The 16,964-nt window shown below is 44.0% G+C and overlaps 1 protein-coding gene across 1 annotated transcript in view; it reads left to right on the forward strand.

The window, feature by feature from the left end:
• Positions 1-16,964, forward strand: part of LOC142488604 (cytidine monophosphate-N-acetylneuraminic acid hydroxylase-like) — a 158,901-nt gene that overhangs the window by 101,717 nt on the left and 40,220 nt on the right. The window contains exon 11 of the mRNA XM_075589053.1: positions 2,537-2,711. Within this exon, the coding sequence (XP_075445168.1) occupies positions 2,537-2,711 (175 nt within the window). The remainder of the gene's footprint in view (positions 1-2,536; positions 2,712-16,964) is intronic.

Below are 16,964 nucleotides of genomic sequence, written 5' to 3' on the forward strand. Positions count from 1 at the left end.
TCGGTCCCCGCTGCACACCTCCCACCCCGGTCCCCGCTGCGGCTGTTGTCAGGCAGCTGTCAATCCTTCTTCTCCCTCCCCCCCCATGCACCAAGGCAAACATCTCAGTGTGAGGGAAGGAGGGTATGCGGGAGGACGTGTCACTCCCGCCCTGTAACTTTATTAATCCCCGCCTGCAGAATGTGCACCGAGCTGTGCGTTATGGCGGCGGGCGGGCCCCTTGCAGTGTGTGTGCTTCTCTCTCCCGCCGGGAATCTGGATGTCGCCACTTGTAGGATCATTCCGTCCGTCTGATGCAAAGCGCCATGTGTGCTCTTGCCCTTACAAACTTCACTTAAGGCAGCGCTCTCCTGTAGTTTTCCATCACTGCTGAGAGCTATAATTGACATCCTGGTGCAGTATTTATTTAAAATGTATATTACACAAAGATAAATATATGGCTGAACAGATTCAAGTCTAGTTTGGTTGTCCTCCAAATGATTATTAATATTTAAGTTGTCCGTGATAATGACAAGCTTGTGAAACCCTGGCTTATAGTATTATTCAATGACAAAAATAAAGCAATGTAACATCTTTTTAATGCTATCATATAGAACATGGGTGCAAAGAGACTGAGGTAAAAACATATACAAATTAATTGTCTAATCATGCAATAAGGCAAAAGATAATAGAACTGAACAGCACCATATACTGTATATCGAGATTTACAGAATTTTTTTGCCAGAATTATACAGAAATTGCAGTGAAGAAATGGTCAAGTGACCTTGTCAATTTTGTTTAATATCCTACGTGTTAAAAACAACTTTGTCAGGGACATGAATCTCATTCATGATCATGAACATTGATTATTGCATTCACTTAAGGGGTATATTTAATATACCTCCATCGATACAAACTTTTCTACAAGCTAGAAGTTATACATTTTGAGATTTTGGCACACACAATCGTCTGCCTCTGTATGCCGATTTGAGCCTTGGAGCCTCCGTACAGCCCCGATGACGCGACTCGAGTGACGTCACACCAGGAAGTGAGTCTGTGAGAGATTCGGAGCAGCAATAGCTACGGTGTTTCAGATGGCTGGCAGATCAGAGGATTAATAACTGTGCAAGACAGAGGACACCTGGGAATATAACACACTACCCAAGCTGTTGGTCTACTCACCTTACCCTTGCAGTCTGCAGGGATGCGGATTCGTGCTGTTAACGTGCCAAAATTCATATATTGATTTCTTGTACGTGCATATTTATCACCCCATACTGGGGCCTGTAACTCGAGAAGCAGGGAGTCTGAAAGTAATACGGTTCTGCTCAGGAGACCCATCTGCTTCAATACAGTGGTATTAAAATAAAAGCCGCCCAATCGCCTGTTAGAATCAGCCACTCTCCTGGCGTGCCTCTATCTACTCTCAATGCGCATCTCTTACAGACTTACACTTGTCCAGTAGGATTCACACAGCGGGAGTCCCATTCAGAAACAGGGACCTCCGCTGTGTTAATCCTTTTGGGCCATTAGTCTCTTTACTGGCACTCCGCGAGCACACACGTGCTTAGACGTGTTGCCGTGGCAGATTTCGCGAGGGCAGCGCGACCAACTATAAGGCTACATTGGTATAATATAGTATTGTATAGTATTTCCTACTTTAAACATGTTTGTAGCTGTAAATTGTAATGTTGTCAACTTTGCTTTGTGCCCAGGACATATTTGAAACCAAGAGGTAACTCTTAAAGTAAAATTTTCTATGTCAAATATGTTATAAATAAAAAATTGTGTCTGATAGACCGGCAAAGTACTAAAGAGACATATTTAAAGTGTTTTTAAAATGTATGTAGTTTTATGTGATGCAAGTTCCTAGTGTTTAAATACTGAATAACAATCCTACAAATTAATACCACACCCCTAAAAAAAACATAAATCAGAAAACATAATAGAGGCATGAACACTGGGCATAAATTGTATATGGTGGGATAACAATGACCCAGACGGGACTGGATATTAAACTTATATTTAGTGCCTAATTCTATACAGATGTAGCAGGCGTTATTACACTTGCAGACGCGTGCCAGCAGCATAATAGTGCGTTGGCCCTGCCCCTTTCTCATGTGTGGCTAATGCATTTAGAATGGCGACTGCTCCTGCTCCACTCTAAGGGGGTAATTCTATATTGTCTGAAGAAGCCGTTTGGGCTGTTTTCAGCAGAAAATACCCATAGACTTTAATGCGGTTTTCGGCCTAAATTGACCTGAATGGTTGGCTTATGCAGATGTAACACGTGCAATGTGTGTCCTGCTGTAATGCGTCTGTGGGAGCAATAACGGCTGTTACATCTGTATAAGCCAACTATTCAGGTCAATTTTTAGGCCGAAAAAACGCATTAAAGTCTATGGGTATTTTCTGCTGAAAACAGCCCAAACGGCTTCTTCAGACAATATAGAATTACCCCCTTAGAGTGCATACAGAAGAAGCAACTAACTCAATGTATGTTGTTTATGTTTATATCTCTAGATAGATATGGTAAAGCTCTTTTTCTTTACTTTAGTAACTGTATAGTTGATCCACCATCTGGAACTAAAATCTTGAAGGATTCATGGGACTTTGGAACATACTTGAATGCCATTTCTTCTACATTTGAAGATGAGATCTTTTGCTATCCGGACTGGATTAAAGAATACTTCACATGGGCTGGATTTAAAGGCTACGACCTTGTGATAAGGGTAAGAATGTCGGGTCATCTAATGTAAGCAATACATTCAAAGAAAATCATGGCAAGGAATATTATCTTCCTCCATTTAAATATAAAGTGGTACATCTTAGAATATAAACCTCATTCCACCATAACCAACATTCCGTGAGAGGACATGACCACGCCTGCCATTCACCATTGAGTATTAATGCTGCCTCTAGCTCCAAGAGAGGACAGCACCAAACTCTACCACCAAGCACCACACCCAGTTATCTAGCACGGCTGGTAGCAGCGCCTCTCCCAATCAATAAACCAAGCGGAGGCAGGGGAGGGTCTCTTTTCTGACGAACTCCAGGTCTCCAGGACCTCAGAATATGTTGGAGCTTTATTAATAAATAATAATTATAATAATTTCTCTGGCAAGGTCCTTGCACCACCAGCGTGTCCATTAAATAACTTGAATCGGGCTCGTCCCCCACCAAATAAAATAATGTCCTCTAATAACCCGTAACTATAGACAATCAAATCCCAAAGTCATTGTTTCACTGTACTTGATTTCCTCTCATAACGTCACAAGAACTTGTCTCTTGTCATAACCATTGCAAGATATAATAAAGGCCATCATATAAGCTGAAGTGCTTCATTATATATCCATCATGACTGCAAATGTCTGTCAATGCTATGACTATCACGCTGCTACACTCCCTATATTCATAATATGCTATAATTAACGTCCGCAACCGAAACAATTCTCATAATTTAACAGAAACTGGCCTAGCTTATAGGTCCACATCAAAGCTAGCACATGAAACCGCTTCCCTCAACCAACCACACCAACACCACCATATATACGGTATATATAATCTTTGCAATTCTTGCTTGAGTCTATGCGCCGGAGGACATCTTTCTTTTTCCATATATCTCGGTGTGCCTGCGTCTCCTCTATTCGTAGCTCAAATTTTTATCAGTTGACTGCACCCATACAGTTAATTTTCCAGTTGAGTGTGACGGTGTGTGTGTGTGCGTATTTGCGCTTTTCTTTTGTGTATGTGTGTGTGTGTGTGTATATATATATATATATATAAGCTGTGACCATGCAGCAAGCTTAAGCCTATAGGGAACCATGTTAAAAATGGTTATTGAGGCAAAAAGTGACACTGTGTGCTCATTTGCATGTCATTTCCCAGAATCCCTTGCTGCAGTGGAAGTGCTGTATGCTGGGTGATAATGGGGAAAGGCGGGGTTGCAGACCTGCCTGAGACATGCAGATGAGCATACAGTTATATTTGTATATATATATATATATATATATATATATATATATATATATATATATATATATATATATATATATATATCAAGAAAAAGAAAACAGTGCTAACACATAAATCTGATGATGAATGAATAAAAATCTACCACAAAATGAACAAAGTCCAGTCTAAAGTGTTCAGACACAAAATGTCATCAAAATCTTTTGGTAGCAGTGTGGTGACTCAAAAGCCAGTTGAATAATTGCTGAGGGGGGCTGCTGGATCCAAGGGAGAATCACTCCCTGGTAACTATGAAGAAAAGAGAAAGGAAAAAAGCGCACCCCCTAGTGCAATAACTTCCAGGACATAAAATAAAATTATTTAATAAAATAGATGTGTGATAAAAGTGCATACTTACAAGATAGATATAGAATAAATTCACATAAAGGTTTCTTTGGTAACTTGTGTGATTAGCCGGGTGACAGAGGGTAGGGGCATCAGCCAATACTCACACCTCTGCAGACCCGTGGAGCACCGCCAAAAGCCTGTAGATAACAGTAACAAACTGTGCCAGCAGGAACCGATGTCAAGATCTTTCAAGGTAGTGTTACAGTCCAACAGATCTATTCACCACGGCATACCACCTCAGTAGACATTCAATATTAGTGTCCACAATGATCTCAAGACGCAACGTGATCGACGTGGTGATGTCAGTCCTACGCGTTACGTCGGTCTAAGCCGACTTCGTCAGGGAATAATGACATATGAGGGAGTACTAGGATATATATACACTCACAGTGAATCTTAATTGGTCACAGCTCTTGAAAACACAGCTGATGTAATTAAGAATACATATGATTATAGAGAGGCATATAACAGAAAAGAAAAACATTAAATAGGTGAATAAATTTAGAGCATTAACAACACTACTGTTCAAATTGCGTAAGATATAATAGCACAATTGGCATGCAATGACTACATGAAATTGCAATTTAAAATATAAAGTTAAAAATATAACTTAATTAAAAAAAGAATGATTTGCTAAAACTGAGGACCTATACATTACTCAATGGTGCTGATGTCTAGGATCTCATTTAACCCATAAGGAACCAAAGAATTTAATTTGAAAATCCAGAAGCTCTCCCTTCTAGAAAGGAGTCTAAACCGATCTCCAGCTAATACTGAAGGAGGAATAACCTCTAACCCCATAATTCTCAGACTGTCAGGGGATTTGTTATGAACATGAAGAATGTGTTTGGACACATAGTGGTTTGTAACCCCATTCAGTATATTTCTCCTATGCTCCAAGAACCGGGTACTTAATGGCCTTGTGGTCCTACCTACATAATGTAGGCCACAACTGCAAGTGAGGAGGTACACTACATGTGTGGTAAGACAGTTCACAAATCCTTTAACTGAAAAAGGGGAGGCTACCTGGAATTGAATGAAAGTCTTTTCTACAATCAATGAAGGTACATGTAATGCATCTTCCTCTCCCACATTTATAGTTCCCTGAGGGTCTAAGGAAAGATACTGAATAAGTTCGAATTTTAGTAGGGGCCAGTATGTGTTTAACACTATCTGCCTTCTTGTATATAATAGTCGGCTTAGGTTCCAAACCCTTGGATAATACTGGATCCCCTAAAAGAATAGGCCAATGTCGTTTAATAATGGCCTCCATAGGGCTTGATGACCCACTAAATTTGGTGGAAAAGACAGTACGTCCATCAGTTTTATTTTTGACAGGTCTTTTAATCAATTGTCTATTCTTGGATTCCAAAAGGAGACCATTCCGGTCTGATCCCGCTGCCTTCAGGAAAGACTCCACAACCCAGGCTATTTATCAGCCCAAGTCATATAGAGATATATATACTGCTGCGGCAGACTTTATTCTAACAAATCACCGGTTTTTACCTGGCTTGTTCCTGGAATGCGACGCTGTTCACCTGGTGCATGCCGCGTTCACCTTGCGTTCCTAGCCACGGGTCATGCCCGGCTGATGCGTTTATTGATAATAGTTTGGATTTTAATAGGCTGCAATGCTTCGCGTGTCCGCCAGATGGCAGAAATTCATGAATTGTAATGCGCATGCGCTTCAGTAATGTGTCGGCTTGCAGGTGTTTCGTTTAAAAAAGATACTGTACCAGAGTGTCCCATTGTAACTTGGCCTTGGCCTTGAGACTGAAGGAAGAGTTGCAAAAATGTATCAATTTAGGCTTTTCATATTAATGAAAGACAAAGACCAGTTTCGGTTACAGTATTCCCCTGAGACCCACCCGCCATGAGTGTTCAAGTGCAGCCCGCTTTCCAAAAACCCGACAGAAGTTACGCGTATTTGATATGGGCCGCGATTAATGCAACAGATGATAAGATGGCAACAGTTGCTCAAATTTATCAGTATTTTATTGAAAACTATGACTTTTACAAATTTTCGCCAACTCCTCATACGTGGAAGCGTGCAGTAAGGAAAAGGTTATGTAGCGATCCCTGTTTTCATCGTATTGAGCCACAATTTGTTGGAGGGTATTGGTGTGTATCACCGGATTTTTCCCGTATCTATGATCATGAAGGCGGCAAAAGGCAAAGGGTCGTGTTAAAACAAACTAAGAAGCGACAGTCGCTGCCAAGCAATGCACCAGCACCAGCACCGGCTTCCAATGACGGTCCCACCGTCAGTGACAACCCTGAGCCTGAGTCGGATTTTGCGTGCAGTTTTGATGAAGCTTGCATGTACCTAAGCGATTTCCAGCCTCACCTGCTGACTACAGGTGGACTAGTCCCACTGCAAACTATTGACGTGGATGATGAAGAAAGCTGGACTGGCAGTGGACCGGCGCCGGCACCAGCTGAATGGGAAATTCTATCGTGAGTACTGTATTGTTGCCGTATTATTTTGGTGGGGCTGGCTGGGTACTTCTTTAGGGGGCTGACCATTACTGTACATTAAAACTTTTCTTTTTGTTTTTCCTCAGAAAAGAAAACGGCTAATGGGGGCATTTCGATGGATAATATTGTTCTGTATGCTGATGTTTTCCGGCCGTACAGTATACTGTGTAATAAACCCGAAAAAATAAAACTATGCATTTATTCTACATGTTCAGTATCGTTTCATTATGTGTCTTCCACAGTATACTGTACAGTGGTATACAGTGCCTAACATCTGGGGCAAAATTAATTTTATTTCTTGGTGCCCTAGAACAGAAGTTTCCACGCCAATTGTCCGTGAACTTGACCGACCCTAAGTAGTTCCCACGCCAATTGCGAGAATATAATGTAAAATAATCCGTTCTGTGGGTCTGAGCGGGTTGAAATTCGCTTGGTCCTCTTGCGGAAGGACCCTTGCCATAGTGGCAAAATATCAGCCTTCCACGACCCCCGGAAACGGAGATACCAAAAGACAGTTTAAAAGCACATTATCAAAGTGGCTTTTTTTTCTGCCATGCAAGTCAATGGCAGAAACCTAATTTTTACCATTACCCTGACTCAGTTCTGTTGCCATGAGAGGGTCGCAATTTGCCATGCAACCCTACCGCAACTAGGACTACATGGTGACCGAATCTGAGCCCTCTAGGTTGAACAGAACCGGAGTTGTGGGTTCCAGGTTTCTGCTCATTCTGACTTAGCCGTTTCAAAGCTTTCTCCGCCATTACGCTCAATGATAGGACCCTCCTCGCCGGCGTGACCCTTTCACGTCACCATTACTGCTCGAACCCTGTTGGGGTCAAGTGAGGGGGTTCCTATCATCTAGGGGCAAAATGAATTGTATTTCTAGGTGCTCTAGAACAGAAGTTCCCACGCCAATTGACCTAGTTCCCACGCCAATTGCGCGCTCATTGCTCTTTTTTTACAATGTTGCTGATCTTGCGGCTTTGCGGTCAGGCAGTAAAAAAACAGTGCAGAAAGCCTCGACATTTGTTACACTGTCAAAGGAGCAAATGGAAACAATGTGAGATAAATGAACATGTTCTTTTATTGGTGGAGTCAGTACAAAAACATTTATTTACAAACACTGTACAATGTTGAAACATTTAAAGTGCACAGCAATTCAAACCATCAACAGGTGTATGGTTTACTGCTACAGTACAGGACAACCTTGAAAACCGTGCCTGTTTGCGGCCCTCAGGGACTGGAGTCGTGCATGTACTGTGTAAAAAAACTCACAATAATACATACTGCAGCCTTTATTAAATTCTTGTGGCAGATTGAAATCGGAGAAACATTTACAAAACATTTGTAAAACATGGAGATACATGAAAAATGGACGTTTATACTGTATGAATATTAATTTATAATATACAGTATAAACAATATATATATACAGTATATAAAAAATCTACTGTTTGTTTTTGGTTCATGGGGCACAGGGAGTTAAAGTGACTTGTTTTTAATGTACTGTATTTGGGGTTTTTATTTGGGGTTTATTCATCAAATTATTATGATAAACTGCTTTTTGAAATTACAGTGCTGTTAACTAGTTCAGCCACACACCTCCAGAGTCATTCATTTTCTGCAGTTGCAGTACTTTTGTCATTGTGTTTGTAATCCCTCCCTAGCCAAGCGTCAATCGGCTGAGTCACCCTATCCTACCAACCCCCTCTCTCCACTGGCTCGTTAATCTTCTGCATATTGCCAGTGTGTTCTTAATCCGCCCATAGCCGAGCTACAAAGACTCAGTACGCCTGTGTCTAATCACACCATCCCCCTCCCCCAACCCTTAGAGGCCTGTTTTGTTAATGGTAACGCTTTGGAAAATCCCCTCTCGAATTTGAAATGTAAATCTGATGTGCACAGCACTGTGAGAATTGAGAATAAACTGATATTTTATCATGATATTTTCTTCATATATATATATACACACACAAAAAAGAAGAGCGAAAATATTCCAAAGACAGGATAAAATATAGACAGATTTATTAAAAAAGACAAATAATGCCCCCAAGTTGATAACAAAGAGATAAATGTAAAAACATAGAATCAAATATGTATATGAGAACCAGCAATGTTTAAAAAAACAAATGGAAGGCCCATCACTAACCTGCAACTAAGTGTAGGTTATTTCATAGGGCAATCATGTAACCAGAGAGGGTTAGGTTGTATCAAGGGAGAAGGTTCACATGTGAAGTGTAGCAATGGAAGTTCATATATAACATCCAAAGATGTAGATGGTAAGGTAAAAAGCCAGTGCTGTATATAGAGGCTAGGATAGATCTCACCCACTCGTAGATGTAAAGGGTGACTGCAAAGCCCATCTGCTTAGTCTCCTTCGTCCGGGAGACTACAAGTATGCCGATCCGGATTATGTTTGGCGTCGTCACTCAAAACAAACGGAAGCCCCGATGGACATGGGGGAAGGTGGAGGGAGGAGGAAGCCACACAGCTGATCCCCAGTTCGTCAGCGTTTTCCTACGCGAAGACCCCACTCTCCCTCTTGCAGAGATCACTGTATACCTCAGACTCCGTGCAAACAGCAAACTGGCCACCTCACTCTTTACTCCGCTCCTCTTGTAAATAAATGAACCACCATGCAGGATTCTCCCGTCTCTCAGTGCTTGAAGTATGAAAGTACTTAGTGCAGCTGATGGGTAATTAAATTAAGAACATAACCCTGTGCATTTTGTCAGAAGGGTACTGACTTCATCAGGTGTGTGTCTAAAGTGCAGCAGCTGTTGATCTTTTATAGTGATGCAATGAAACATAAGTTGTGAAAAATCCAACCGATAAAAAAATGTATGGTAAACAGAAACAATCACATAATCTAATACTGGTGTACAACAAAACCACATAAATGGAAAGTATATACACACATGAAATAAAATAATAATAAATATTATCAATACGAAAAAATATATAATACTTGAAAAATAATGAGAATCATAAAAAAATAAACATATATAACCCATGCTCCCCCATCCAATTGCAGATCAGGTCCCCTAAGGTGTTCTGGGGGCTGGCTATATGTCTCTGTGTGGTGCATACAAGCTGGCAACAGGAGGGCCTGAGTCTCCCACGATGACATGGGGGACAACAGGAACAGGTTACTGGGGTGAATGCCTTCGTTCTCGTTCAATGGTGCAGCGCCTCTATCTGTAGTAAGCCCCCAGGAATGCGGGGTGGAATCCCTACCACAGAAATCCCCCTCCCAGGGATTGAGAGATTCCAGTTTCACACAAGGTTCTCTTTAAAGCAGAAGTCTCTTTATTCTCTTGGGCAGCAGCAGCAGCAGCCGACAGGTACAGTTGATGCACAGTCCACTAATTGTTCTCCCTTGTGATGGTCCCTGCCACCACTCTGGACCAAAGGGCATCCAGAGTGGGGCTAGCTCTTCCCTCACCCCTAAGCTGGGTGAGAGGTATTTGGTCCACCTATAACTCACTAGCTATATCAGCTCTACTCATGATCTGATCACTCCTCTCCTTCCTAACACTAACTCACTCTTAACTCAGACAAAATAGGAAGTGACACTGCTCTATGAAGCCTCCAGTAGACACCGCCTCTGTATCTCTTGATTGGACACAGGGTCACGTGACCTCCCTTCACTTACACAGCCCAGTGTCATAAGCAGGGAAAACCCATGACAACTCCTGGCAATCTGCCCTTAGCAGAGTTTACACACAGGAGGAGGATAGAAGTATAGCCCCATTTCTTACCAGGGCTACACTCTCCCTCAGTTGGAAATCCAATGGTCCCCACTTGGACCTAATTTGCTGGACCATCCTGCAGGTGAACAATCTGTGAACATACAAAACATAATTAGTTAATACTGTGTACACGAGACTGTAACACCCATGATGGTGACATAACAGCGGGAAACTCGCAACATGGAGAACCCTTAACTTCAATAATAATGATGGGGATCAGGCTTCTTCACTTCCTGCCCATTGTGATCCACAATCTTGACAAAGAAAGGTTGCACAGGCCCATTCTCCGGTCTGTACAATATGTTATGCATGAATATGTTCCTGCCTGTAATCCAAGATTTCATTACAGAACATATTTTGTCTTCCCTTATGTAGGCAGTGCTACCAAACTTAATTCTCAAGTGCTCAAGGACTGCATCTCGGAGCCAGGTGTCTCTCTGGTCCTCGATCTCCTGCATAATCGGCTCTGGCACGTATGGAAACTCATATCCATGAGATTGCCGGTATCTCGCCGCTATGGCTCTATCTGCCCTACTTAACTTAGTAAGGTTCCGGTTCCCAGCCTTTCCTGGCAGTACCCAGAATATCATCATACAAAATAGATGAGCCTTTGGGGGTGATTACTTTTTGCAAAATGTCTCTCCACCTGTTATCTAACTCATCGGCAACCTCCTGTGGAGAATAGGTGCCTGCGTCCCACCAGTGATCTACAATATCTTTCTTTATTAACACAAATCTGGTGCGGTCCATCCCCTCATGATACCCTGTGAATAGCAGTGCCCACCATTTATCTCGGTGCTCATATGAGGATGACACACTCATACCTTCCTCAGACTCTGCGAGCCTTTACGCCTCCCTCTAAGGACATTCTTGTAAACCGTGGGGTTCATCTTAGGTGGTTTGGGACTTATGGGACCCGCTTTTGCAGTAGACTGGGACCCTCGGGCCCTACCTCTAGGAACAGGATTAAACGCAGTGGAGTTAGGTACATGTACAACACTTGACAATGGTATCCCCCCTCAGAACCCTCATCACTTGTCACCCAATCCCGCAAATCAGTTGAAAACTTGGGCGTCTTATCCAGCTTACACCCACTAGGACCCGGTGGCATAGCACGTGACAGGGCAGGGGCAATGGCCGGGGCAATGGCGCTAGGGGCGGTGACCACATGATTGCCATAGTCCATTACCTTGTCTCTGAGTCGGGCGATGCCACGACCGGTAGGTACTCTCTTACTGTCTCTTGCGGCAGCGCTTCAGGCTCCCCGCTTGGCTACTTGGGCCTTGAACTCCTTGAACTTGGCTTCAAGCCCAGCTCAACCTTATTGAAGCAAACAAAGCTTCCGGGCCTCTGCGCCAGTCCAACCCGGAAGTGACGTCATCGTTGGTTGTCACGGAATCTCCATCCGCTCCTTGGTCCTGCACCGGAAGTGCGTTGAGGACCGGAAGGACCATCAGGGTCGCAGACGGGCAGGTAGTCCTCAAGCCCTTCCCTCTCCACAGGTTCCTCATTCACCTGGCGGGAATAAGGGGGTGGTTGTGTCCTCTTACCACTCCGCTGTCTTGCTATGCTCGTTGGTTCCTCCGGAGCCATCTCAGGTCCCATTTCCACCGCACTGGGAGTCGCCACGGCCGTGGGACTTCTACGCAATTCAGGCCGCACCAGCGCTCGCCGTTGGGGGGTCTCCGGACTAGTCTGCTCCATCTCAGGGGTAAGTGGAACCTCTTCTTTACAGCTGGGATGGTCCGCCGGCCAGCGCGTCACCACCGATGACAGGCTGTCTCTCTCATCATCCGACGAGGACTGCAACGGCTCCTCCACTGGGGAATCACCTCGAGTCCTTGCTGCACCGCAAGTGGATATGGGTACGAAACGGCCTCGCTCCGGTACCTCCACTGCGGTCGCGCTCTCCTCCGTCGGGGCATCTATTGGTGGCTGGGCCTGGGTCCCTACCGCAGGGGTGACATATGGGACCAAGGCAGCCTTCGCATCCGCCTCCTCCACCTCGATCAGCGTCGCTGAGAGGCATCTCGCGGGGTCACTATTGTTGGGCATGGCTCGATAGGCCAGAGGTAGAACGTGCCACACTGTTGGCACCGTGCCGTAGTACTTGGGGCCGGTCCGGGTGGCCTGCATTGAACACACAGGCACCGCAGATATTCGTGGCCATCAACCTCCACAACAGGAGGCCTCCTGGAAGCTGATAAGTCGTCACGCTTAAGTCAGCCATCTTTTGCGCATGGGTTGATTCTCTCAGCTTACTAGTTTGACAATCAGCTCCTTCTCCTTCATCAGTCAAGCAGAAGTGAAGTTCCTCAGCCTCACTTCCTGTCCCTCCTTCCGCTGAGGAGGACTGTTGGGATTGGTTCTCAGTGTGCCCCCTCCCTCTGGTGGAAACAAGAGGGGCACTCTCTCTCTTTGGGTGACGTGGCTTCGGCCCGTCGGCCAGTCACTGCACAGGTCGGTGCGGCTTTGTCTTTCGCCGCTCCCTTCTTTTGGCTGGGGTTCTGGTTTTGGCGCCAAACCCTTGCACATCAGGATGAAGACGTCATTTAGAACGTCGAAACGCGTAGAGCGTAAGCGTGACCCTACGACTGAGAGAGAAAGAGAACATTGAGCCTGTGACGTCATCTCCAACCGGCCGGAATCCCGGAAGTGACGTGACGGCTGTTTGAGACACAGTCGGGTTGGCGTGCAGCAGCAGCAGCGACGTGAAGTGATCGGAAGATCACCTACTCCCTATGCTGGTTCATTACAAGCACTCTGTGGTGTGTTTTCTGGATACTGGCTAGTGTACTTGGCTTTCCTAAGTACTTGGCATCAACCTACTTTTGGCCACTTATAGTGCAGACTCTATGCTGAAGTCCCTGACCTCTGTTAACAGGCTACCCCCACAGAATCCTACACTATCTGCCTCAAGGTGACTAGAACAGCTATAGCCACTTGTACCCAAATTTACATCACCCTCTTAGGGAACCTAGGGCATACTGTGCGAGAGGACTGTCTCTCCTGACTACCCCTAGTCTCCAAAAATGCCCATCCTTCTACAGCACTTGCTTTGAAAGTGTACATATTACTTTTAGCTCTGCTTCGCCGAAAACCTGTCCTGTTTATCTCAGCAGCACCTCCAACTATAACCCCACCCCCCCCCAAGATGTTCTGGGGTCTGGCTATATGTCTCTGTGTGGTGCATACCTGCTGGCAACAGGAGGGCCTGAGTCTCCCGCGATGACATGGGGGACAACAGAAACAGGTTACTGGGGTGAATGCTTTCGTTCTTGTTCAATAGTGCAGTGCCTCCATCTGTAGTAAGCCCCAGGGATGTGGGGTGGAATCCCTACCACAGAAATCCCCCTCTCAGGGATTGAGATATTCCAGTCTCACACAAGGTTCTCTTTAAAGCAGCAATCTCTTTATTCTCTTGGGCAGCAGCAGCCGACAGGTACAGTTGATGCACAGTCCACTAACTGTTCTCCCTTGTGATGGTCCCTGCCGCTTCTCTGGACCAAAGGGCATCCAGAGTGGGGCTAGCTCTTCCCTCACCCCCTAAGCAGGGTGAGAGGTATTTGGTCCACTCACTAGCTATATCAGCTCTACTCATGAGCTGATCACTCCTCTCCTCCCTAACACTTACTCACTCTTAACTCAGACTAAATAGGAAGTGACACTGCTCTATGAAGCCTCCAGTAGACACCGCCTCTGTATCTCTTGATTGGACACAGGGTCACGTGACCTCCCTTCACTTACACAACCCAGTGTCATAAGCAGGGAAAACCCATGACAACTCCTGGCAATCTGCCCTTAGCAGAGTTTACACACAGGAGGAGGATAGAACTATAGCCCCATTTCTTACCATGGCTATACATATATAAATAATATTAAATATAAGCACACACAATTCTGTGCATACAGTACACATAAATGTACAAAATTTAGAAAAAACACTAACAGATTGGGACTGACCAATCAAGAAGCAAACTTCATGAAAAACTGGGACCTCTAATTAAGAAAAATTGGACACTAGACTATTGTACTAGTGTCCAAATTTTCATTTAGACCCTCTGGAACCAAGCAATTAAGCTTAAAGATCCAGAAGGCCTCCATACGAGACAGGACCTGATTCCTATCCCGTGCCAGTATAGGTGGAGATATGTGTTCCAGACCCATCACACTTAAACCAATAATACTTTTGTTGTGACATGTTTGTAAAGGTAATGGTTTGTGATACCATGCAAAATATTCCTCGTATGTTCCAAAAGCCTAGTGGCCAATGGTCTAGTGGTGTGGCCTGCATATTGTAGTCAGCAACCCCAAGTAAATAGATATACTACAAAAGTAGTTTGGCAGTTGATGAAGCCGTTAACTAAAAAGGCCTCACCATTTGATTTTGAGGTACATTTTTTTTTGTGTATTTATAACGGAACATGTGATGCATCTTCCTCTATTACACTTAAAATTCCCTGAGCGCCTGGAACCAAATGGAGAGGGCACATGAGATCGTAATCTGGTTGGGGCTAGTATGGTTTTTTTGCAATCAGCCCGCCTATATGTAATGGAGGGTTGTGGTTCCAAACGATTCTTCATAACAGGGTAATGAGTCAGTATTCCCCAAAGCTTATTAAAGATCGCTCTCACAGATCTGTGAGACTGACTGAATTTGGTTGAAAAAATTGTTTTATCCTGACACGTAGAGTTTATTTTCTTAGAGGGCCTGGCCTAATATTTCTCTCTAGAAGATCTTAAGATGTCTTGTCTATCAAGACATGCCGCCTTTTGGAAAGATTCCTCTACAAGTGACTCTCCAAAGACCTTCTCAATAAACATTGCCTTCATAGAATTACATTGTGCAACACAATCCAAATCGGTAGAACAGTTTCGTTTTAATCTACCAAATTGGCTGAATGGAATTTTCTTCAGCCAACCTTGGTGATGGTTACTGTTAGCATGAAGGTAGCTGTTTGTTGCCACCTTCTTAATATGTACATCCGTCTTAAGGCAGAAATCCAAAAATATTATGGAGATGGGATCAACAACAGAAGTAAAAACCAGACCAAATGTGTTCGAAGAAAAGTGAGAAAACAAATCTTTGTATTCCCCAAAATTAGAATCCTATATATAATCTCTCAAGATGATCCCCAAAAAAGAAATCGAGAAACAGCACTCAGTTGTAAGGTGCCAAAAACCTGTATCAGGAATAGATGGCACACACAATCCAAGAGGACCTTCTTCAGGGAGGTGCAACAGGACAATAGCAGTGAAATATATTTATACCCAAAGAGACCCCAGTGTAGTCAATCAGAAAATGCCAATGAACTAATCAGGAAATCACAAGACAGCATATCACAAGGGATCCCCTGTGATGGGTAGTGGCCATTTTGAACAGCTGTGATCAGTCCACTCGTAGTACTATCTGCGCATGCGTATATGAGAAGTCATTCCTGCTACTGTAGTGCGAGGCGTCCTTCATTGCATACTAACCAGGTCCTTGTATCTAATCACCATTGGAGACAACTGTAGGTAAGCCTGTGCATGTGCAGGCAGAGTGTGGGACGATCAGGGACATGAGCTGCAACCCCAACAGCAGGAGAGCCATCATGTAGGCAGTGTGGTCTTGAAATGAATAAGTGAGGGAACAAAGTGAGTGAGGGGTGGGGAAATATTAAAACAAAGTACATAGTGTTGCGGGCTGCAGATAATACATATGGCTATGTATGGAGTCGGAACAGCCAAAGCGGGTGTTCCTGATCTGATATGCCGGATGGCACCCTGTCTGCCAGAAGGAATTAGTAACCTCTGAAGGGGCTAGAGATTCCACACATGCATAGGGCAGCTGCAAAATGTAGGGACTTGTAACGTGTTGCAAAATTGGAGCAGCCACCCTATCATGTGTCTATGCCAGTCATTATAGCCTCTCAAATCTGTGCACCTCCTCCCTCTGGAGCTTTAATAAATGCTTTCCCCTTAGACCTGAGTTCCCCAGCTGAAATGTCTTTCTGTTTGGCATACTGTATATAAGCTCCAGTTCTGCATGTGCTATGCAGATGATTGCACATACTGTATACTGTATTTGAGTGTTGAACCTATTTGTGACCGTTACTTTAGCATGTAACATAAGCGACATTACCCATAGCAGAAGATGTAACTGAATACATTGCTTCGCATCAGCATCCTGGATTACATGATTTTATTAAGTGTACTCATTAATCTGCTTCTAATCTGCAACTATACAGCAGTAATGAAAATCATATATAGTGTATACATTTACATATGAATACGTTTTAACGGCAATGTAGCTCACACAGCATATACAGTGCTCCTGAATCTTAACCCCTTAGGCACCGTAATACATGTCACGCATCTGATGCTATTGACCATAATTGTTTTGTTTCCTCTCTT

Source organism: Ascaphus truei, chromosome 2, assembly GCF_040206685.1.
Source record: "Ascaphus truei isolate aAscTru1 chromosome 2, aAscTru1.hap1, whole genome shotgun sequence".
Lineage (NCBI taxonomy): Eukaryota > Metazoa > Chordata > Amphibia > Anura > Ascaphidae > Ascaphus > Ascaphus truei.